At 34.0% G+C, this 24533-nt stretch overlaps 2 protein-coding genes across 2 annotated transcripts in view; one reads left to right on the plus strand and one right to left on the minus strand.

Annotated features, from left to right (window-relative positions):
- LOC132558961 (centrosomal protein of 128 kDa-like) overlaps nucleotides 1-14425 on the plus strand; it is a 32970-nt gene extending 18545 nt beyond the window's left edge. Inside the window, exons 17-27 of the mRNA XM_060223587.1 lie at nucleotides 1099-1185; nucleotides 1429-1526; nucleotides 1860-1926; nucleotides 7754-7782; nucleotides 8801-8870; nucleotides 9637-9946; nucleotides 10384-10425; nucleotides 12229-12278; nucleotides 12964-13080; nucleotides 13484-13591; nucleotides 13745-14425. Coding sequence (XP_060079570.1) covers nucleotides 1099-1185; nucleotides 1429-1526; nucleotides 1860-1926; nucleotides 7754-7782; nucleotides 8801-8870; nucleotides 9637-9946; nucleotides 10384-10425; nucleotides 12229-12278; nucleotides 12964-13080; nucleotides 13484-13591; nucleotides 13745-13948 — 1182 coding nt within the window. The 3' untranslated portion in view covers nucleotides 13949-14425. The remainder of the gene's footprint in view (nucleotides 1-1098; nucleotides 1186-1428; nucleotides 1527-1859; nucleotides 1927-7753; nucleotides 7783-8800; nucleotides 8871-9636; nucleotides 9947-10383; nucleotides 10426-12228; nucleotides 12279-12963; nucleotides 13081-13483; nucleotides 13592-13744) is intronic.
- Nucleotides 14426-17852: 3427 nt separating this feature from the next.
- LOC132558946 (iron-sulfur cluster assembly 2 homolog, mitochondrial-like) lies at nucleotides 17853-23814 on the minus strand. Its single transcript, XM_060223569.1, has 4 exons — nucleotides 23740-23814; nucleotides 21889-22000; nucleotides 20378-20490; nucleotides 17853-19450 (listed from the first exon to the last, which is right to left on the minus strand). Exons 1-4 carry the CDS (start codon nucleotides 23811-23813, stop codon nucleotides 19276-19278), a joined length of 474 nt encoding a protein of 157 aa, XP_060079552.1. The 5' UTR covers nucleotide 23814; the 3' UTR covers nucleotides 17853-19275.
- Nucleotides 23815-24533: the final 719 nt, after the last annotated feature.

Genomic DNA, 24533 nt, shown 5'->3' on the forward strand with positions numbered 1-24533 from the left:
TGTCACTGATGTCAGTATAAGAACATTATACTGTAGAGGTACACTTAGTGTCACTGATGTCAGTATAAGAACATTATACTGTAGAGGTACACATAATGTCAGTGATGTCAGTGTAAGAACAATGTACTGTAGAGGTACACTTAGTGTCACTGATGTCAGTATAAGAACATTATACTGTAGAGGTACACATAATGTCAGTGATGTCAAGCTAAGAACATTGTACTGTAGAGGTACACTTAGTGTCAGTGATGTCAAGCTAAGAACATTGTACTGTAGAGGTACACATAATGTCAGTGATGTCAGTATAAGAACATTTTACTGTAGAGGTACACTTAGTGTCAGTGATGTCAGTATAAGAACATTGTACTGTAGAGGTACACTTAGTGTCACTGATGTCAGTATAAGAACATTGTACTGTAGAACTACACTTAGTGTCACTGATGTCAGTATAAGAACATTATACTGTAGAGGTACACTTAGTGTCAGTGATGTCAGTGTACGAACATTATACTGTAGAGGTACACTTAGTGTCACTGATGTCAGTATAAGAACATTATACTGTAGAGGTACACTTAGTGTCACTGATGTCAGTATAAGAACATTATACTGTAGAGGTACACTTAGTGTCACTGATGTCAGTATAAGAACATTATACTGTAGAGGTACACTTAGTGTCACTGATGTCAGTATAAGAACATTATACTCTAGAGGTACACTTAGTGTCAGTGATGTCAGTATAAGAACATTATACTGTAGAGGTACACTTAGTGTCACCGATGTCAGTATAAGAACATTGTACTGTAGAGGTACACTTAGTGTCACTGATGTCAGTATAAGAACATTATACTGTAGAGGTACACTTAGTGTCAGTGATGTCAGTATAAGAACATTATACTGTAGAGGTACACATAATATGTCAGTGATGTGAAGCTAAGAACATTGTACTGTAGAGGTACACTTAGTGTCACTGATGTCAGTATAAGAACATTATACTGTAGAGGTACACTTAATGTCAGTGATGTCAGTGTAAGAACATTATACTGTAGAGGTACACGTAATGTCGCTGATGTCAAGGAGATGTATTTTATGTTTGACCAGGTACGAGAAGCTCATGTGATGCAAGACATTCAGCGAAAGATGAAGAGAGGACATGCAGAATATGAGGCAACTATACAAGCCCTGAAGGTTTGTGATTAATGAGACCTGTACACCAGTGTATATTACACGAGGAGAAATGTTATACTGATAGAGTAGTAAATGAGGATATAAATATGGACAGTTTTGAAATTTCAGGCATTAAGAGGAATTATTCCATGTACAATTGAAATATTGTTCAAGAAACTGACTATTATGTAGTAGTGAGTCAAAAAAAATGTATATGACTCCTTAAAAACTAAATTACTACTCAAGTTCTCTGTATGTACTTAGATGGAACTAGGGGAAGAGAAGTCCTCATCCAAAATCTCCAAACGTAATGAAGAGAAACTTCGTCAGGAGGCAGAGAGACTCACCCATGAAGTAGAAAGGTAACTTCCAACACATAGCTAGCAGCTTGTCTCCATCCTTTTTCCTAATTTGAATGTTTTACGTCAATAAAAACTTTGAGGTAAATCTCTTAACATTTGTATTGCTCTAGTTAATTACATCTGTACCATTTCATATGGGGACATTTAGTGTTACCCATCCATCCTGTAGCATCTTGTTTCAGATCATTGTCACATCTTGAGAACCTCTCAGAGATTTGGTTTATATTACTGATAAGAAAAGGAGTGAGGACATTCATACCTTATTGATATTTCCTGGTTTATTATTTTACATGTAATTCTTCTTGTTATTTTCATACATAACTGTGTTTATAGGTTGGAAGAGGAAAACACCAACATTTTACGGAGGTTGGAGCATGCTCATCAAGAATTTCAGACCCAGGTATGCAAGTTAAACATTTAGGTTAGATAAGGTCTGTGAAATTCTATCAGGTGTTTGTGATTCTCTTTATCACTTCTTTAAACATTAAGGTTAGATATAGTCTGTGAAATTCTATTAGGTGTTAGTGATTCTCTTTATCACTACTTTAAACATTAAGGTTAGATATAGTCTGTGTAATTCTATCAGGTGTTTGTGATTCTCTTTATCACTTCTTTAAACATTAAGGTTAGATATAGTCTGTGAAATTCTATCAGGTGTTAGTGATTCTCTTTATCACTACTTTAAACATTAAGGTTAAAAAATAGTCTGTGTAATTCTATCAGGTGTTAGTGATTCTCTTTATCACTTCTTTAAACTTTAAGGTAGATATGGTCTGTGAAATTCCTCCTGGTGTTTGTGATTCTCTTTATCACTACTTTAAACATTAAGGTTAGATATAGTCTGTGAAATTCTATCAGGTGTTTGTGATTCTCTTAATCACTTCTTTAAACATTAAGGTTAGATATAGTCTGTGAAATTCTATTAGGTGTTAGTGATTCTCTTTATCACTACTTTAAACATTAAGGTTAGATATAGTCTGTGTAATTCTATCAGGTGTTAGTGATTCTCTTTATCACTTCTTTAAACATTAAGGTTAGATATAGTCTGTGAAATTCTATCAGGTGTTAGTGATTCTCTTTATCACTACTTTAAACATTAAGGTTAAAAATTAGTCTGTGTAATTCTATCAGGTGTTAGTGATTCTCTTTATCACTTCTTTAAACTTTAAGGTAGATATGGTCTGTGAAATTCTATCAGGTGTTAGTGATTCTCTTTATCACTACTTTAAACATTAAGGTTAGATATAGTCTGTGAAATTCTATCAGGTGTTTGTGATTCTCTTTATCACTACTTTAAACATTAAGGTTAGATATAGTCTGTGAAATTCTATCAGGTGTTTGTGATTCTTTTTATCACTACTTTAAACATTAAGGTTAGATATAGTCTTGTGAAATTCTATCAGGTGTTTGTGATTCTCTTTATCACTACTTTAAACTTTAAGGTAGATATGGTCTGTGAAATTCCTCCTGGTGTTTGTGATTCTCTTTATCACTACTTTAGATTTTAAGGTTAGATGTAGTCTGTGAAATTCCTCCTGTTGTTTGTGATTCTCTTTATCACTACTGTAAACTTTAAGTTTGATATGTTCTGTGAAATTCCTCCTGTTGTTTGTGATTCTCTTTATCACTACTGTAAACTTTAAGTTTGATATGTTCTGTGGAATTCCTCCTGGTGTTCGTGATTCTCTCTATCACTACTTTAAACTTTGATCCATATATCTTTAAATTGTTAATCACCAGAATCCTCATTAGTTTTTATACCACAAACATTGCATTGCATTGTCATACCTTTGTAGCTTTGCTGTCAGTTCTGGTAGCACAAAAATGACACATTACATTGTCATACCTTCCTAATTCTTCTGTCAGTTTTGATGCCACAAACATGACATAATTAACCCTCCAACAATTGACTGGTTTTAGTTACAACAAACATGACTTTCAGTTGTGCAACTCTTTTAAATAAAATAGCCTTCATTGATAATAGTTCATGGAGAATGTCAATCTTTTCTTTTCGAAAAGTTTTAAATGAAATGTTCTCTTCCAAAGTTACATTGTCATTACTGATCAAATGTATTGTGTTATCTTTCTCTTTCTTCCTTTGGTTACAAAACCATACAAAACAGAGCAAATGTAAACTAGTAATATACAGTGTTTGTTTTCATATTGTAGAGATTTGGACACTATTTGAATGCATATACAAACTTATTGAATGTTAGGTGGATATAAGTGTATGGTCTAGGGGAATATCTTACTTAACTATTCTCTGTGCGCAAATATGTTCTGTTGAGTCAGTGCGAGTTACTCATTTGACAATTCAATTCTCTCTGTGTAAATATGTTGTAAATTTTAAATACTAAATATTATGTTGAATCAGTGTGAGCTACTCAGTAGACAATTGTCTGTGTGTAAATATGTTGTAAATTTAAATACTAAACATTCCCTTGAGTCAGTGTGAGCTACTTAAGATGTTCTATAATCCTTTGTCTTATATGATTATTTACCCTTGGACTCCACAACCTTCAGCAATGTCAGATTTCATTGTCCTCAGTCAAGAAATGTAGAGTATGGTTGGAAGGTTGTGGACAGAAAAATCTGGTACTTAACATTATGTCCTGTAACTTGTAGTTTGCTGCCAAGGTCAGCGGGAAGCGTAAAGCTGCATGTTCACGTTTGATGAAACAGCTGAGTTTGAAACACTTTGGCCCTGTTGTATGTGTTTGTTAGACAGCTAATTTTGTGTGGTGGCTTGGTAGTGTTGGTTCTGTGACTTTCTCTTCCGTAATATCACATTTCTGTCATAGACTGGACACATTCATTTGTGGTAGTACTGTGTAGCACAGCAGTTATATGGATTGCAAATATCCTAGTTTACTTGCCTCAAAAAAAAGAGAACAGAAATGGAAAACTAGATGTAGTGTGATTATTGTGTGCTGAGATAATTAGAATTCATCTGATCTGTACTGAACAGTCAGACTAATATATAAATACAACGGTGTATACAGGGCACTGAGGTACTGATGTGATAAGGTTTTCAGAGGTAGTAAAATAAAGGATGAGACTTATATGAACCTACTTTAAATAATAGGAATAATTTCCTTTGTTTCATACCACAATCAAATAGAATCCCTTTGCAGTTCCTAGAATATGAGACATATATATTAAAAATTTAGGTTCAAATACAGAATGATCAGTGATCATCTATTGTAGATAAATATTTCAATTACAAAAACAGCAATATGTGTGATCATCTGACTTAAATAAATACATTAATCACAAATAAAATACAATCAATGATCATCTGACTTAGATAAATACATTAATTACAAATAAAATATTATCAATGATTATCTGATTAAGATAAATACATTTATCACAAATAGATCATTATTAATGATCATCTGATTAAGATAAATACATTTATCACAAATAAAATACAATCAATGATCATCTGATTAAGATAAATAAATTAATTACAAATAAAATACAATCAATGATCATCTGATTAAGATAAATAAATTAATTACAAATAAAATATTATCAATGATTATCTGATTAAGATAAATACATTTATCACAAATAGATCATTATTAATGATCATCTGATTAAGATAAATACATTTATCACAAATAAAATACAATCAATGATCATCTGATTAAGATAAATAAATTAATTACAAATAAAATACAATCAATGATCATCTGATTAAGATAAATAAATTAATTACAAATAAAATATTATCAATGATTATCTGATTAAGATAAATACATTTATCACAAATAGATCATTATTAATGATCATCTGATTAAGATAAATACATTTATCACAAATGAAATACAATCAATGATCATCTGATTAAGATAAATACATTTATCACAAATGAAATACAATCAATGATCATCTGACTTAGATAAATACATTTATCACAAATAAAATACAATCAATGATCATCTGACTTAGATAAATACATTTATCACAAATAAAATACAATCAATGATCATCTGACTTAGATAAATACATTTATCACAAATAAAATACAATCAATGATCATCTGACTTAGATAAATACATTTATCACAAATAAAATACAATCAATGATCATCTGACTTAGATAAATACATTTATCACAAATAAAATACAATCAATGATCATCTGACTTAGATAAATACATTTATCACAAATACATTACTATTAATGATCATCTGATGTAGATAGATATGTTAATTACAAACACAGCATGATCAGTGATCATCTGATGTAGAAAATAATTTATCACCTTTTATTTTGTTATCAGTGCATCTAAGTTATTGTTTTGATTAATACTTTGATATAAAAAGGTCTGTGTCTTCAGAAACATAGTACAGATATATATGATAAAACCCATGGGAGTATGTTTTATAAGTGATTTCTACATGTAGTTTTGCTGTCTGTAGAATGATTAGTGTACTGTGTGGCCTATTTTTATATCTCACTAGTTACCAGTCAGTGTCAGTGTTCGACCCTAAATAATTTAATTAAATTTAAGTATACATTTAAACCCCATCTATTAAGCATCTAAAATCATTAGAGGTCAAGGGTTTATTTTACTCTACTGATTTTTTTTTTCTTTTTATTCTTTTTTCAATTTTCAACTTTTTTCCTTTTTTTTTCATCAAAACACTGATTTTAGTTTAAAACAGTCAGAACTCAGTTTTAATGGTAAATTTTTCAAAGGCTTCTAAGACCAAAAGAATTATAGGATTAATGTTTCTCCAATTTTATTATTTTTCGTCTAAATGTTATTCTGGAAACTAAGCTGTAAAAAAGTTTGTGTAGTGGTTACTGCCAGTGAGCTGAGAAATCACGGATTTGTGCTTTAAAGTTTCCTGATATTAGTTTACACCCAGTCCATGTGATCAGTGAAAGATGTACAAACTCTACTACACATTGAGGTATATAAGAAAAGTATCTATATTTATCACTGGGAGAAATTTGTAGTTAGATGTGTGGCCAATAGAGAGTGATAGTGTAGAGTAAGGAGATCTGTCATTCGGGACTGATAGTGTGGACTGTGACAAGAGGAGGGATATCTGTCACTGGGGACTGATAGTGTGGACTGTGACAAGAGTAGGAAGATCTGTCACTCGGGACTGATAGTGTGGACTGTGACAAGAGTAAGGATATCTGTCACTGGGGGCTGATAGTGTGGACTGTGACAAGAGTAAGGAGATCTGTCACTGGGGGCTGATAGTGTCGACTGTGACAAGAGTAAGGATATCTGTCACTGGGGGCTGATAGTGTGGACTGTGACAAGAGTAAGGAGATCTGTCACTGAGGGCTGATAGTGTGGACTGTGACAAGAGTAAGGAGATCTATCACAGGGGGCTGGTAGTGTGGACTGTGACAAGAGTAGGGAGATCTGTCACTGGGGGCTGAGAGTGTGGACTGTGACTAGAGTAAGGAGATCTGTCACTGGGGCTGGTAGTGTAGACTGTGACAAGAGTAAGGAGATCTGTCACTGGGCACTTATAGTGTGGACTGTTACAAGAGTCAGGAGATCAGATCTGTCACTTGGAGTTGATAGTGTAGACTTTGAGAAGAGTTTGGTAGAGTGCTTTCGCCATAGGCTGATCATGTAGATTTTGAGAAGAGTTAGGAGGCTAATAGTGTAGACTGTGACAATAATTAGATGGAGGTCTGTCGTTATAGGCTGATAGTATAGACTGTGACAAAAGTGATAAATTAGTACTAGCCTGTCTTGTCCAGTACACTGTAACGTAACTATATATCACAGATGTTTAGAAACCTCAGGTTTTGGTAGTTCAACATTTGGATATGTTTAATTTTTAGGGGGATGTTTTTTAGCACTGTAACTATGGTGTATATCTGTGTAAACATTTCTTGTATAAAACTTGCACAATTCTGTCCACCATAAAGCAGCACCTAGCAGAATTTTGTCTTTTGTAACTACGACAAATGATAATTATACAGCTACAGATATCTATATAATGTTCATGATCTCTAATTTATAAATATCTTTGTATCAATTAGTGATCAAAATCATACCTGTGGATTAGACTTTGATATTTTCTTCTTATCCTTTATGGAAAGAAATGTCCTGACATTAAGGTATAGCCTTTAATTGTGACAGTGTCATCCATGATTTTATAAGTGATTCTTGAAAACTTCATGTGTTTGATGTTAAACAGTAATGTTTGTTTGAGAAATATATAGATTACTTGTTTGTTTCAGACTCAGATGGCGGAGAGTGATATGTCAAGGTAAGTAATCATTAGTTATTATTGTAGTGGTCATAGTATGTACGTGTAACTCAAAATAAAGCAGGATATCAGCATGCAGGATTTGAGTGAAAGAACAAGGAAAAATGCATTTCTGTCAAGTAACCAACAGGCATCAAATCATATTGGATTTGGTATTCTGAGGAGTGTATACTGGTAAATCATACAGGATTGATATTCTCCATAGTGTATACTTGTAAATCATACAGGATTGGTATTCTCCATAGTAAATACTGGTAAATCATACAAGATTGGTATTCTCCATAGTGTATACTGGTAAATCATACAGGATTGGTATTCTCCATAGCGTATACTTGTAAATCATACAGGATTGGTATTCTCCATAGTAAATACTGGTAAATCATACAAGATTGGTATTCTCCATAGTGTATACTGGTAAATCATACAGGATTGGTATTCTCCATAGCGTATACTTGTAAATCATACAGGATTGGTATTCTCCATAGTAAATACTGGTAAATCATACAAGATTGGTATTCTCCATAGTGTAAATTGGTAAATCATACAGGATTGGTATTCTCCATAGTGTTTACTGGTAAATCATACAGGATTGGTATTCTGAGGAGTGTACACAGGTAAATCATACAGGATTGGTATTCTCCATAGTGTATACTGGTAAATCATACAAGATTGGTATTCTCCATAATGTATACTGGTAAATCATACAGGATTGGTATTCTGAGGAGTGTACACAGGTAAATCATACAGGATTGGTATTCTCCATAGTGTATACTGGTAAATCATACAAGATTGGTATTCTCCATAATGTATACTGGTAAATCATACAGGATTGGTATTCTCCATAGTATATATTGGTAAATCATACAGGATTGGTATTCTCCATAGTATATATTGGTAAATCTTATCTATGTTTATTCGATCTTGTTTCCAAATCAAGTAATTCACTTTGATTTTATTTTGAATGTTTTATTTTGAATATATTGTATTAAAGTAACAATGTCTTTTGTTAATTCTCTAGGGTTAAGAAATATGAAGATGAACTATTTGCACTTAAAAATGAGTTGAAGAAGTCAAGGACAGAGCATGATGTAAGTATCAATATATGTAAATTACTGAATATGAACAGATTTGTAATCTTTACTGTTAAATATCAGTTTCTAAGTACTTGATATTCAAAATACTGTATATACTGTTGTTGGACCTAGTATTGGCAACTACCAAATATGTACTGTTGTAGGGCCTTGGCTTGCTGTATGATAACTACCTCTGGTGTATGGTGTATGATAACCACTTTACATCATTACCGTTATAGATACTGTTGTAGGGCCTGGTATATGAAAACCAACTCTACATTATCACTGTTGTATCAGGGCCTGGTGTATGATAATAGGGTTTTGTGTATGATAACCAGTTGTATCTTATCTCTGTTTATAATAATATATATGCTGTGGTAGGGCCTGGTGTATGATAAACAGCTGTACATTATCTCATTTTATATATTTATACTGTTGTAGGGCCTGGTGTATGATAACCAGCTCTACATTATCACTGTATATATATACTGTTGTAGGGTCTGGTGTATGATAATTAGCTCTACATTATCACTGTATATATATACTGTTGTAGGGCCTGGTGTATGATAACCAGCTCTACATTATCTCTGTATATATATATACTGTTGTAGGGCCTGGTGTATGATAACCAGCTCTACATTATCACTGTATATATATACTGTTGTAGGGCCTGGTGTATGATAACCAGCTGTACATTATCTCTGTATATATATACTGTTGTAGGGCCTGGTGTACGATAACCAGCTGTACATTATCTCTGTATATGTATATACTGTTGTAGGGCCTGGTGTATGATATGGTATCAGAAGTTGATACACTAATGGAACTAGTAGCTACAGGATCCATGGAGAAGTGTCAGACGGTGAATGCTGTAAAGGGAGCACCTAATGGTCCTACAGCCACCACAGCTGACATCAAGACTAAGATGAAATGGCTGCGACGAGAGTTGAGGGACAGGATCAAGTATGAACAGAAGTTGCGAAAGGATTTACGAGAAGCCCTTACTTGTAATGACAGTGATCGCCAATTCCTCCTTGCAGAACTAGCCAAAAAAGAAGATGTGCTTGATGAATTGTCCACTGCCAAGCAAGGTATAGGATGCTTTTTCTCTGTTGTCAGTAGATCCTCCCAGTAGTACAGATCCCTGTAGAATATGTATCATCTCATTCCATTATATTGACAAGAGTTTCAGATATCATAAGTGGCTGATCATTGTATATTGTCCTCATCTTCTATCTGCTGGTAGCCATTCTCCACTACTATACATTTGAAATGGTATCACCACATCGCCTCTTTAGTACCGGATGTGCACTCAATTTACTTGTAGGCTAATCTCACATTTGACCATTTTTCATTTGACAGGAAGTGTTTTAAAAGAAATTCATCATGGAGCAAAATGAAAAAATAAAAAACATGAAAAAGTATCTTTTGAATAGGTTAATACTGCATGACTAAGGTTCACATTTTTACCTATGGACCTGACAATGAGTGATTTATTGTATATTTAATGTTGCTGCCCACTTTACAGGGAGGATTCTAAAAATGCCATACCTTGGCAAGCTGATACCTGGTACTGTTATCATCGTGTGCAGTTTCATTCTGTTGTCCTTGCATTAAATTCTCCTTGTGAACTTCATGTTAGAAATTGGGGAAGAGTGTTGTCTGTTGACACTAATTCTTTTGGTTTTTTAAGAGGTGTGGTATATCAGAGGTCTGTTACGTTGACTTGCTCTGTAAATCCTTTTATACACATGATTAGATACTGATTCTGTTTTAAAACACAGTCCAGGTGTATAAAGATTTGAACAGAACTGGTAACAGTCTGAAGTACAACCACTTAGATAGCCATTAACAAACTAAGGGTGCTGCAGTGTCTGTGTCGTAATGAGGTGTCCAAGACTTACAAAACACACAACCAGGACAATTTCTACCTTTAATCAATTCAGGGCTTCAGTGAATCATTACCTTACTGTCAATTGTAAATTTAGATGCTAAACACCCAGGACGAAGCTGTTCAATTTCTACAGTTTATGCATGTCTTGCTAACCCTCCCTGCACACAGATCAATTTCATTAATTCTACTTTTAGTGTTTGAATATATCAGGAATGAAGAGTCTATGATCTAGGATTATTGATGCAAACATTGTCAGCAACATTCTGGAACATTATGGATGAAAAATGCTTCATTTCACTGTCTTTTGAACTGTTTACTGGATGTGCTGTCTTGTTAGTTAGCTAGCTATCATTTTGTTGCATGAAAATGCATGTATAATGACAGAGCTTGTGTGTTGTCTGGTGTTGTCTGTTGTTGTCTGATAAAGTCGGTCATCTGTACATGGTGAAAGGTAATTACTATACAGTGATAGCTTCAGTACAGTCACTGTTCACCAGGAGCTTCAGTAGTACAGTCACTGTTCACCAGGAACTTCAGTACAGTCACTGTACACCAGGAGCTTCAGTAGTACAGTCACTGTACATCAGGAATTTCTGTTCAGTCACTGTACAGCAGGAGCTTCAGTACAGTCACTGTTCACCAGGAGCTTCAGTACAGTCACTGTACACCAGGAGCTTCAGTAGTATAGTCACTGTACACCAATAGCTTCAGTACAGTCACTGTACACCAGGAGCTTCAGTAGTACAGTCACTGTACATCAGGAATTTCTGTTCAGTCACTGTACAGCAGGAGCTTCAGTACAGTCACTGTTCACCAGGTGCTTCAGTACAGTCACTGTACACCAGGAGCTTCAGTACAGTCACTGTACACCAATAGCTTTAGTACAGTCACTGTACACCAATAGCTTCAGTACAGTTTCTGTACACCAGGAACTTCAGTAGAACAGTCACTGTACACCAGGAGCTTCAGTACAGTCATTGTTCACCAGGAGCTTCAGTACATAGCTCATAGCATTTGTTCAAAGCTTAAAACTTGCTTGCACAAAGACATTTTTATTTCCATTATAAAGTTTTCTTTGTGATATATGGAAATCTTTGGAGAATATTATACTTTATGTATGATGTAGAACAGAAATGATTGAATCAGTGATATATAGAATTAGTAATAGTCAATGGCCTTCAATAAGGTTGTTAAAGTTTGAGACATTTTGTAATCATTTTCTCTCTATAATATGTTTTACAAAGTTAAATTTGAGATTGAGTACATTTCTGTAGATATTTAGATATCTCATTAATATTGGAGAGTGAGACACATTACAGGCATGTTAACATCAAGCTAGAGAATTACATCCAAATCACAGAAATTCCTTATGTAATGAAATTTTTTCTTTTATAATTTTTCACTTTTTACTCTAAAATTTATCTAAATTGGGATTGATCTGTCTGGCTACACATCATGTGTTGTTTGTTTTTCTTGCAGAATTGGCCTATAGAGAGCTGGATAATGTTCAAGCCGTGGAGAAATTACAGGTACAACATAACATTCTCTTTGTTATTTTGGGATTCAGAGATTTTCTTCATTTTATAAACAGAGCAAGACCTTGTGGATATTATCCTACGAGATTTTAAGTTTGTATCACACTTTTATCTAAAACTATATTGTAAAACTCACTTGTGTCTAACACGCTTGAATCAAATACATCGAACAAGTCAAATGTTTTGTATGGTCCTGATTTTTCACATCTTAGTGAATTAAAAACTGATGATTTGAACACTGTTGAGTCAAATACTGAGTTTGTGTCAAATATACCTGGTCTTGGTCTGAATGATTGAGTGTGATTGGTCAGCTGTATTTGTGTTAATTAGCCCTTTTGTAATTTTTGATTGTACATTAATCCAGGTGTTTACACAGGTGCACAGATGAAGGTTAGAATTTATATAAAATTAGGCAACCAAGCATAAAAGCAAAATACACTGTAGTCTGTTAACCATACAACTATTTTTTTTTCGTTTTACTATGAAAATATGAAAAGTGTTCAATTTGCCCAAAAAGAATAATAACAAAACTCTGCCACTGTTTTATTTTTGCCATATTGACAAAAGGAGGACTGGTTAACTGTGGCATAATGGATGAAATATTGGATATTTTATCAATCTTGTGTAAATTGTAATATTGGGGTACATTCATGTCTATGTGTGATTTTCATTGTTTTAGGAACACATTCTTGATTTGACTGATGAATTAGAATTGAGAAAAATACGAGAAGAAGAGATCTTAAGAGCTCAGGAATCAGACAAACAACATATAATAGAAGATTTACATGAACTCAGGGTAAGAACCACAACCACAGCAACTATCTCGACTTCTATGTAACTGTCAGTCAGTTTATACCAAATGCGTTGGTCAGAAAGGATTTCTTAAGTCAGAAATGTGGAGAAAATTGTGGAGTCTTTAGATAACATCACTCATTCAAATATCAGGAAAACTCGCATCATCTTTTAGAACATTTTGGAAGAAGGCATGAATGTAGAGCATTTGAAAGAGTTAAATTTAGAACATTTTGAAACACATAAATTTAGAATATTTTGGGAGAGGACATAAATTTAGAACATTTAAAGAGAGGGCATAATGCAGGACATTTTGGGAGAGACATTAATATAGAACACTTCTAGATATAACAGATATTTTTTCACCACACATTAATGTTATGGTCTGCTGATGTTTCTCTCTACAGACTGTACAAGAAGAGAAAGCTAGGATAGAGGATCGATATCTGCGTCTCTCTGAGACAATGAGAGCCTTGCAGGAAGAAATCAAATCGGCAAACATTGGAGGAAACAAAGTAAGAAATTATTGTCAAAATGATTACCGTCTGTTTCATTAATTATCATTTCCTGTTTATGTGTTTATACCGGCCATAAACAAGTGTTAATCAATGTTTTCAGAAATTATTATGACAGTAAAATGGAAGATTTCTGTATATTGTACTTTACAGGTGAACAATTTTGAGCGCGAGAGAAATATTGGAAATCTACGAAAGTCCACTACACCAAGGAAGAAGAATCAGAGAGTCAGGATCCATGAAAGTCCAAAGCGTCCGATTACTCCTCCATCAAAACTAAAGAAGGGCCAAACTCCCCCGATGTCATTGTCTGAGGAAGAATTCAAAAGACGCTATATGTCAGAGAAAGACTGTTAACAGTATTAAACCATTACCTGTTATTTCTCCACAATGTCCTGAAAATTTATTATAGATATTTTATGAAAGAGGAGAGAGCAGGGTTTTATAGAAGTTTGCAAACAATTCATTAATTTATCAGAAGTAATCCCTTGGTACTTCAATTACTGATCCAAGATGGACAGTTTTAAATTGACTTCCTGTATTTCAAGGCTTAAGTCTCCTGTGATGTTGTCCAGTATTAGGACTGGTATTAGTGTGATCTTGTAGGGGTGATTCACGATGGCTCATTTAATACAGGTACTATTGTAGATCAATGTACAGCCTGTTCACTAGATGTGTTTTAGAAAACTAAGAGAGAGATATTAAGATTTCATGTTTATGTCAATAGAACTGTAAAGATCTTTCTGTATTATTTACATGAGTGGCTTTTATTTACTAATTAAAACAATACCTTTCTTAATTCCATTAGAATGATATTCAAATAGGAGTAGGAAACTCCCCATTACAAGAAACTCACTTTCGCATTAAAATGAAATTTGGTGCTGTATGTGTATTTGAAAACAGATATAGGAAGACAACCCTCCACGAGCCATAAAATACATGTATGCTTAGAGATACAATTACTGTAAGCTTAGCCAATTCACCTTGTAGAAAAGTCTTAGCCAGGCATCCGTAGGCCACCTCTGTATATATGCCATATATACAAGAATTGTAGATATGTAAAGTATTTATTTTAGTGCTGGTTTGAATGGGTGATGTGGATGTTCATTGATGGTGATCATTTGTAGGAGTTCCCAAAATTAAAGTTCCACTTGTACAAACATTGAAATAGATATCTGTACATGTAAGAGAATGGATTTCTTTTGACATGACTCACTGGAATCAGAATTGTGATCCTACATTGGAGTGAATTATATTTGTGTTGTTATCTTGATTTTGGTTGCTTAGTGTTAGGGATGAAATGGTTGAACCAGAAAAAAACATATGACTTAGACAAAATTAAAACCCAAATTGGGTCACAAAATATTCGTCACTCACAGAATACTATCGGCAGTTTTCAGAATTTCTACCTACAAGTATTTCAGGAAATCATGCACATGATGAAAGAAACATTAAGTTACAGTTGATTGTTTATGTTGAAGAAATCTCGCTGATTATATTACCCACATTCAGTACAATAGTATTTATTGATATTGGTATTGTTCTATGATGTTGGTTACCTTTCAACTGGGGTACACAAAAAGTACTACACACCTCTACTGTATATGAAGGTGAACTATGAGTTGAGCAATTTAAAGGTAGTGAAATATGGTGGGGAGATTGTGCTGGCTTTGGTACATCATAATTAACATTTACCAGATTAGTCGTAAGCATGAGATCTATAACACAAGTACAAAGTATTCATTTGTTAAGCATTTACTGTGTTGTACGTTGATTCTGTAGTGAAAATGTTGTTTTATATTTATTTGCACAACTACTGGGGTAGTTGAAGGCATTCATTGTCCTAGTGGTTACGAAGTGTTGTGAACTTGGGAGCCTACTTGTCATAGTAACAGTTTCTATGCCTGTGATATGTGTATAAAATTTGTTCTGGGCCACTTTCATTTATTGCTTTAACCTGTTGGACCAAGGTTTGTTCATTTATGATATAAGGGCAGACCTATTGATCATATGCCTTTTGACAGGCCTCGACAAAGAATTTAACAACCATTAGTTATATCTACAGCTCATTCTCAGTTTATTGTCTGAAATGTTACATTTAAAATGCTAACATACTGATTTTCCTAACGAACGAATGTGGTTCTGTACAGATCAATATTTTAAGAATCATTCCAATATCTTTGGTTTAATGTTATCTACCTTTTTTTACCAACATATACTTCTCTTACATTGTATGATAAATTCTTTAAAAAGATTTTAAGGTCATTTTCTACCAAATCATTATACCATCATTTATTAAAACATATTGTACCATTGTAGATTCAATGGGAATCTCTGTAATTTAGAACACTTTATTTCTGTGATCTTCTACATATCGGTGATCCAAGCACCTTTGCATTCCTGTATACTTTTTATTGTAAATTTATACATTGTACTATCAAATCAAATTTTATATACAAACACATAAATAAAATCTATATATTGTACTTACTCATTTTGTTTCTTTTAGATATCCTTATCAATGCATCTACCAATCTTTTAAGGTCACCTCAGACAAAGTCTCAGGGTGACCTATTGTGATCCTCTTTTGTTCCACATCATGCATTATGCATACTAAGCTTACAACATTTTCAACTTGTGGAAAACTCCTAAACTGAAATTTCACAAAAACCTTCCACAGCTAAACGTGGACCAATGTTGCAGATGACATGGTCCCAAACCTCTAGGTGCCTGAGAGGTGGGGCCAAAAAGGGTCAACTTGATTGAAACTTCAGAAATCTTCTCATATCCCAGGTATGATAGAATAAGATTTTCTTCATGGATGGAAAGGCCTTCAGATGCTTTACCAAAATAGTAAATTTCATGACGTCAGGATTTCACATTTCACAATTTGTTTATTTTCTATTGGAAATAGTTCAAATTTGGTTAGCATTATTAGCATAAGCTGACAGTTTGATGAAATGCATATATTGACCTTAGCTGAACCCCAGGCGCTGATGGGTGGGGCCAAAAATGGGTCAAATTGGCTGAAATTACAAAGATGTTCTACTGTTCATGGATGGAAGATTTTATATAGGAAAATGAAAGATTTGAGTGTAATTTTGTCCCCCAAGCAAAGTGGGGGGACATATTGTGTTTGCTCCATTTCTTATTATTATTATTATTTTCATTATTATTTATATTATTCTTATTTCTTCCACTTTCTTCTGCCAGTGAGGTTTCCGACGCATTTCTCAAAAACATATTCATACATGCGAGGCAGAGTGCAGGCCACTTAAATTTTTCCAATCGGTCATCTGAGCGGTCATCTGTGGTCAAAATTTGGCCAAATTTTAGATATTGTCCAATTTTCGTGAAAATTGGTTTATATGTATTAGGTGGCACTAGGAGCAAAATGGCGAAGTCCGTTTTTCATTCGGCCATCGATCGGTCATCTGTGGTCAAAATTTGGCCAAATTTTAGATATTGTGCGATTTTCGTGAAAATTGGTAGGTCTATATATGTATTAGGTGGCACTCGGAGCAAAATGTTGTAGTCCATTTTTCATTCGGTCATCTGAGCGGTCAGCTGTGGTTAAAATTTGGCCAAATTTTAGATATTGTCCGATTCGATTATTATGATCATTTACTGCTGAAGGGGTCGTTTGGGGGACATTTTTAATGGTCCCGTTACAATAAGTACTTGTTTCTTTTAATTTAAACTTTGTTAGAAGCCTAAGCATGGGACAGCTTTTAATGTTATGCACAGCTTACAATACGTGTACAATGCAGTTAAATGTAATCTTACCTACTGTTCTATTTCTATGACATGTTAAAAGGCCCATTGTAACTTAGCTGACCATTAAGGCCCTTCGGTCTCTTGTTCTTTGGTAATAAGGTAGTGAACTTCAACACTTTTATATGTTTACTCAGCAATTGTGAAAATCTACTGTAGAATTACCGTTTTCATCCTCAGTTACTGCATGCACACCACGGTTCTGCAACTGGAATCTGCAACATTCCCATATTATGTACCAGGAACTTAATTCTGGGATGGGAGTTTGCACCATTCCCATTTTGTCTCAAGAGCTAAAAGTTAATTTTTTAAAAATTATCTGAAGTAAGGAAAGACTTGTAGTGTATGTTCAGGCTATTAGTTTCATCACTGGCTATTCCTTTCAGAGTTATTTCAGTTATTGCTACAAAAAAATGATAGAACTGCTAAGTGAAGGTCCCATAGTCTTTAAAGCAATTGCAGGTACACCATCATAGAGAACAACCTGTAGTGATATAAACAGCAATTTAATTGGATTTTCAACATAATCATGTAAGAGTTATAAATACTGTCAGAATAACATAAGTCCAGACAGGAGCAGTAAATACCTAATTGTACATTAGAATATATTTCAGACAAACATCCATATCATTTCCTGTGACATTGAGAAATTTACCTGAAAATACAGATAAAGAACAGAATGTACAAACTTTGAATATCCTGAACAATGGCTGCATAATATCCTTCAAGCTTCAGTTTAAGTTTCCTGACAACAAATTAATTGCTTCAGTAAGTTGTAATTTTTTTCTTGCATCGTCAAAAAGAGAAAAATCTGGGGAACAACATGTCTGAATTCAGGCAAGAGGGAATGTCATGTAACATGGTCAGTTAAACTACACTGACAATTCTTTCATCTGTAAGTTACAATCATTCTTTCCTCTTGTAATGTTGTTACAGAATTGATATTACACAAACACACTCCAATCATTTTGATGCTGTAAAGGCCAGTGTCCGTTTTACAATCAGTGACTGAATGAAAACAGTTTTGATTATCAACTACATGTACAATATACAATTTATTTATCCTGTGTCTATTGCAGTTTTATAAGAAATATCAACAAATGCTAAATCAATGTTCTGTAATGAGCCTATCTCGTCCTGACTTAAAGATATTGTGTTGGCCTCCTGAGTTTAAAGCAGACAAAATACTGTTATAGAAATGTACATATTTCACATCACTTGCAGTAAAATGACATGCCGTGGAGATTTAATAGATATTTAAATTTGTAAGATACACATAACCTTTACATCAGATAGGGAATTAATGCATGTACAGTAAATTTAAATAAGAGTTACTACTGGTTCACCATCTCTTGGTCCATACAGTAGAACAGTTGACTGAAATAGACATATCAAGCTAAACTGACAGAGTGTATCCTGGTATATCCACATTATAGTTAATGGTTTATCCTGACACGATAGTAAATAAAATTCACAAATCAGTCAACATCATCTGCTATAATCAACAACACATGCAGATCATTTAATATAAATATAGGGTATCCCCACATAAGTCTGTCTAGGAGACTATAGAATAGAGAAGTATTTTCACATCAACAATCTACACTAAGCTTCATATACAGTGTGGACTTATTAAATAGTTTACATGTCACTATCACTTCCTGTGTTACATGACATCCAGAGCCTTACACATTCCTGATGTCACTTCCTGCGTTGCATGACATCAAGAACCTTACACATTCCTGATGTCACTTCCTAGGTTACATGACATCCAGAGCCTTACACATTCCTGATGTCACTTCCTGTGTTACATGGCATCAAGGCCTTACATATTCCTGATGTCACTTCCTGTGTTACATGACATCAAGAACCTTACACATTCCTGATGTCACTTCATAAGAAATGTGACATCACATCTTTAAAGCAAACGAGGCTCCACACGAACATCCTTGCTCAGCCTGAGGATTGTTGATAATACGGAAAGCTGATCTTATTAGTTCTTCATGATAATCAATTGTACATCCTTTCAGAAAATCCAGTGAATCTGTGTCAACAACCACTTTAGCGCCATCCTTTTCAAATAAACTGCCAAAAAAAGAAACAAACATTTCAGTGTTGTCGTTCCAAAGTGAACTGCAGAAGAAGTGGGCTTACACAAGTATTCCCAACCTCCTGGTCAGAAAAAAGAATATCTGATAACCAGTAATTAGAGGACATTGTTTAAATACTTGTCAATTATGACTTTTGACCATTAATACTATTGACCCACTTTCTTTGGTAGCTACTAATTATAATGATTTCAGCAATATAACAAGTTCACTTCAATTCAATTGAAAATCTGAACCACCATTGTAAAACTGAAAATTACCGCGTTCTTTTAAATCCCAAAAGGTATGTCATTCTTGGTTGCTAATTTGCCATGACAGGTAAAGCTTGCTTTAGAGCATGTGAGGGACACTTGTCTGTTTCCTGGTAACCTTTTCCCAAACTGAGAAAAGGTTGGAAACTTCATTAACAACATTGTATATGGTACAATACTGTGACATACAAAACAATCTAACTTCCAAATTAGTTCATTTTCAAAGTCCATAAGAGATTCTACCCCATATCTATGTAAAGAATTAGGTGTTATCTGCTTCTGTTTTGATAGCAATGGGAAGCTCAATCTGTCTATCAAGAAATTCAGGATAAGGAGCTTATACAATAAATAGTCCTCTGTAATTAATCAAATTGACTATGAAAACTGGTGTATATTATTCACGTTTATCTTATAGCCATAAATTTTTACTTATTTGCTTACTTCACAAAAACTCATGAACGTAAGTGGCATGTGATAGAAAGTTTACAATAACCTTCCTTGATAACTATCAACATCTATTGATTTCTTCATTTCAATAGTGGGTATGTACGACTTGTGACCCTTAAATCTTGACTGATGACCACACCCACAGATATCAAGCAATCACTATCACCCCTACTGAGTAAAGAAAGAAAATACCAATGATAACTTACTGATCATCTTCATTAATTGTTGCGTCTAGGTCAAATTTATACTGAAATCCTGAACATCCACCTCCTTCTACAATAATTCGTAGACAGCCGTTATCATCCAAGCTTTTTAATCGCTAAAATGGAAATAACATAAATTTATACAAGAAATTCCATCTTCTTCAAAGCATGTTTTTGAAGAAATGTATCCAGACAATAACAAAATTGTCTTCAAAATCAAAACATTACAAAATCATTGGAGTCATTTCTCAAGTTTTGGAAGGAACAATTTTCATACACATGTCAATAGTTTCCTATCTATATATAAAACACATACTTGTAAACATAGCTGGAGTTTCCAACATGTTACATGTGTTTCAGTCTATCTTTTATACCAGGGTTTTTGTCTGAACATATTTTTCTTACCATTTCACCTAAGGACAAAACCAAACCACCAGAATATCTTCAATATCAACATTTTCACTGTAAAACTAATTGCAGTGAAATATTGTAAAGTACATTCTTCTGCTGTTTTTATGCTAAAAATATTGTGCTGTACTAAAATGGCCATTCCTATGTCATTATTTATCATCAACAGCACCACGGGGTTGTACAATATATGCCCATCCGATGAAAAAGAAATATTCATAATTTGATGTATCAAAAAGAATACAATTATGCATATGGTAGTAATGAGTCAAAACATCAAGAAAATCAAAAATGAAAACAAGATTCGAAGGCATTGGCTATCAACTTAGGAAGGAGATACTAGGAAAAAATGTTGAAATATCACAATACCACGGCAAGTGGTATCTATGTGATGGTTTCAAAGCCTATCAAGTTTCAGAGAAGTTGGACAAAAACTGACGAAGGAGATCTTTGTACAAAATGAAAATGCTAAAAAATCAAAGACCAGAAATTTCATCAGAGATTGTTGAATCAAACTACTATTAATGAAACCACAATTTTGTGCCATAACTATAAAACCTACGAAATTCTAAAGAAATGAGTTGAATCCGTCTAAAGATCTCCAGACAAGATCAACATTACAAAAACAATAAGGGGCAATCACTCTGCCAAGTACAGTCAATAAAACAGAAATTTAGTGAAACACAACTTCATGTCGTGGTAATGATGCTTACCAAAGAAATAAATGGGTTGAAAACTGAGTGACGATATCTCTGGACAAGTTTTACACTATGAGAACAATAAGGGGCAGTAACTCTTCCAAATACTGATAAATCAAACTGCTGTCCAGGAAAACACAACTTTATGTCATGGTGATTGAGTCTACAAAGTTTGAAAAAGAAAACTAGAAAAATGTGGGATGTCTCTGTATAACATAAGCAACATGAAGAAGACAAGGGGCAGTAACTCTTCCACATTTGGTCTAATCAAACTGTCATTCAGGATAACACAACTTAATGTTTCATGTCATGGTTAAAAACTATAAAGTTTGAAAAAGACTGGTTCAAAACTGTGGGAGGAGATCTCTGGACACTGATGTTACTCCTGCGGTTAAATTAATCATGTACCTTAACACAGCTCTCACTCAGCTGTATTGTGTCAGGCAATACTTTTTCTTCTGTTTGTGTAGACAGATATCTCTGTATGCATGCTTGCCTTCCTTGTGACCAAGTCTTGTTCCTAAAAAACAAACAAAAAAAAAACAAAAAAAATAAATAAATAAATAAATAAAACAGGAAATTGTGAGTATTATATTACACTACATCCACATTTATCAATCTGTATTTAGTGACATTGAATACAAACACACAAAGGTGTATTACATTGAATAACTGGCAAATCACATGAAAGGATAAATTACATACATCTATTACATGCGTTTAGCCTAAATTGCTCATTTGCAAAAATATGCAATTCAAGAGGGATTATGGCACAAACCATGATATAATCTTTGTCTCATTGCACAACTAGGAACCAAGAGGAACCTACAAATGAAATTTAAGAAAACCCTGTTGGGGTACATCACGGAATAACAAACTAAATGTCAAAATCCAATATGGCCATCTATCAACCATTTTGATTTCCAATCAGATCCAAAATACATCTATCAACAGACAATACACCAACTATTTCCTGAGAGAAGTACTTGATTTATCAATTTAAAATTTCATGTGTGGAGTCCCATGCATCTGGTATGCAATATTGTTATTGGGGACTGATTACAAAAAAATCAAAACAGGTGACAGGCACCAATCTAAGGTTTTAACAGTCCTAATTTGCGATTAAAATTTCTGGAAAAGTTCTGTGTGGATCACTTAAAAATTTCACATGAAGAATCTCCTTGGGTCCTAGTAGTGCATTGTCTAGTTTGGGACTGATCAGGAAATAAACAATATGGCTGAGAAATAGTCATCATATATTTTGACAGTATTAGTTTGTTATTGCTATTTCTTGAAAAGTAATAATGGATCATGATGGGTAGATATTTCTCAGGTTTCATGTGAATGGCCCCCGATGCATAATTTTGTCCTTTTGATTGTGGAACTGATCTGAAATACAAAATGGACGACAGGATATCTTGGATTTTGATGATGAATGTTTGTTAATGCTATTTTTTGAGAGGTGCTGTATACATCTTTCTCAAACTTCTTATGTTGACGCTTCTATTTCCTAGTTATTCATATTCGACTTTCTAAATGATAGGAACAACAATTTGGTTGACAGGTGGCCATCTCTGTGTGTAGACAGACTTTGACTTGCTAATGTTTGTTATGGCTATTTTTTCTCAAACTTTCCCTTAATCCCCAATATGCATCTTTAACTGTGGGATGGAACGGGATATCAAACTGGTAAATAAACTCATTTTGGTTTTATACAATAAAAAACGGCTATCCCTTGAAGTCTATCTTCTTCATCATCGTCTGTATGATCATGTGCATCATTTCTGGGAATATTATCGCAGTAGTTAAATGTATCCGATGTACACTAAAAATCTCCATAATTCGATGGAACTTCCTCAACTTACCGCTCTCGTAATGCCCTTTCAATATTGTCCCTTTGATTCATGCGTTACCTATACGAGTGCACTAAAGTGTCTGAGCATAGAGGGTTTTTGTTCCTCGAGATCATGACAGCATGAGACGGTCGGGATGAAAGAGATAAAGTTTAAAAAAGAAGTCAGACAATAGGAACCGTTATGAAAATAGCCCGTCTACTGTAACTATTACGTGTGTTCTCATTGACAGAACTTCATACTCCTGTGGTTTGAACTACGATACGTTGATACCGAGTATGACGTAATTTGATTAAGCCTGGTAAGCAACAGAGTCTACGGGTGGTATCATCTCTCTATGTTACATACAGTCGAATACGTTGTTATCATAAATACTCCTACAATTGTTTGGCTGGTATCAACTCACCTAGCATCTACAGTGCATCGTTTTGTAGTATTTATGACCTCTGACAACAACCAAAATCGTCTGCAAGCGGCCATTACTGCATTTTCCCTTAATCGCAAGAGCGTTTGAATTTCCTACGTTGTCTACAAACGTTTAGGTGATCAAAATAGTCACGATCTAAGGGATGGAGATAGAGAGTGAGGTTGATTGTGTTACAGACCATTTTGTCTAAGACCGAAATTGACCGACTTTTTAAATTCACGAAAGCATTACATACTATCGTAGCTTAAAGTAACGTAGAAATCATAATTGACAGTGGACCCCCCCCACAACATTCTGTATTCAGATAAAAATATGAAGTGTGGTTTTAAATGTGAAATCCATTAGGTCAATTAGTAATTTATAGAAATGTTTATGTATTTAGTTTTTGTACCTACATCAGATATATGATTGTTATAACATATATTTCCTACCATGTTTCTAATGATGGCGAGATGTAAAATAATTATTTTATCTTGAATTTTATGAGCAGGTGACATATTTGTAAAATTTCAAAAATATTTTTAAATGTTCATATTTTAGACATTCACTTCTGATATCTAAGGAACCTCAAGTCATAAGAAAACAAGACTGTATCTGTTGTTTTACCATTAGCTTACTTGCTTTGAGACGGAGTTTTCTTGTAGTAACTGGTAACTTTCCCGTTGAACACACTGCGGGGGAGGGGGCATGCATATGCTATCCAATGCAATCTGGGTTAAGTTTCTTCCTCAGGGACATAGCTACGACAGTACATGACACTCCATGATCTTGAA

The sequence above is a fragment of the Ylistrum balloti genome, unplaced genomic scaffold (assembly GCF_031769215.1).
Source record: "Ylistrum balloti isolate Yb309-2 unplaced genomic scaffold, AGI_CSIRO_Ybal_v1 Utg370840, whole genome shotgun sequence".
Taxonomy (NCBI): Eukaryota; Metazoa; Mollusca; class Bivalvia; order Pectinida; family Pectinidae; genus Ylistrum; species Ylistrum balloti.

Coding starts and splice junctions, on each gene's coding strand:
- LOC132558946 (XM_060223569.1), bottom strand. CDS start 23,813: ATGGCCGCTTGCAGACGATTTTGGTTGTTGTCAGAGGTCATAAATACT. Junction 22,001..23,739: donor CGATGCACTGTAGATGCTAG/GTGAGTTGATAC, acceptor TTTGTTTTTTAG/GAACAAGACTTGGTCACAAG. Junction 19,451..20,377: donor ACAATTAATGAAGATGATCA/GTAAGTTATCAT, acceptor TTTTTTTGGCAG/TTTATTTGAAAAGGATGGCG.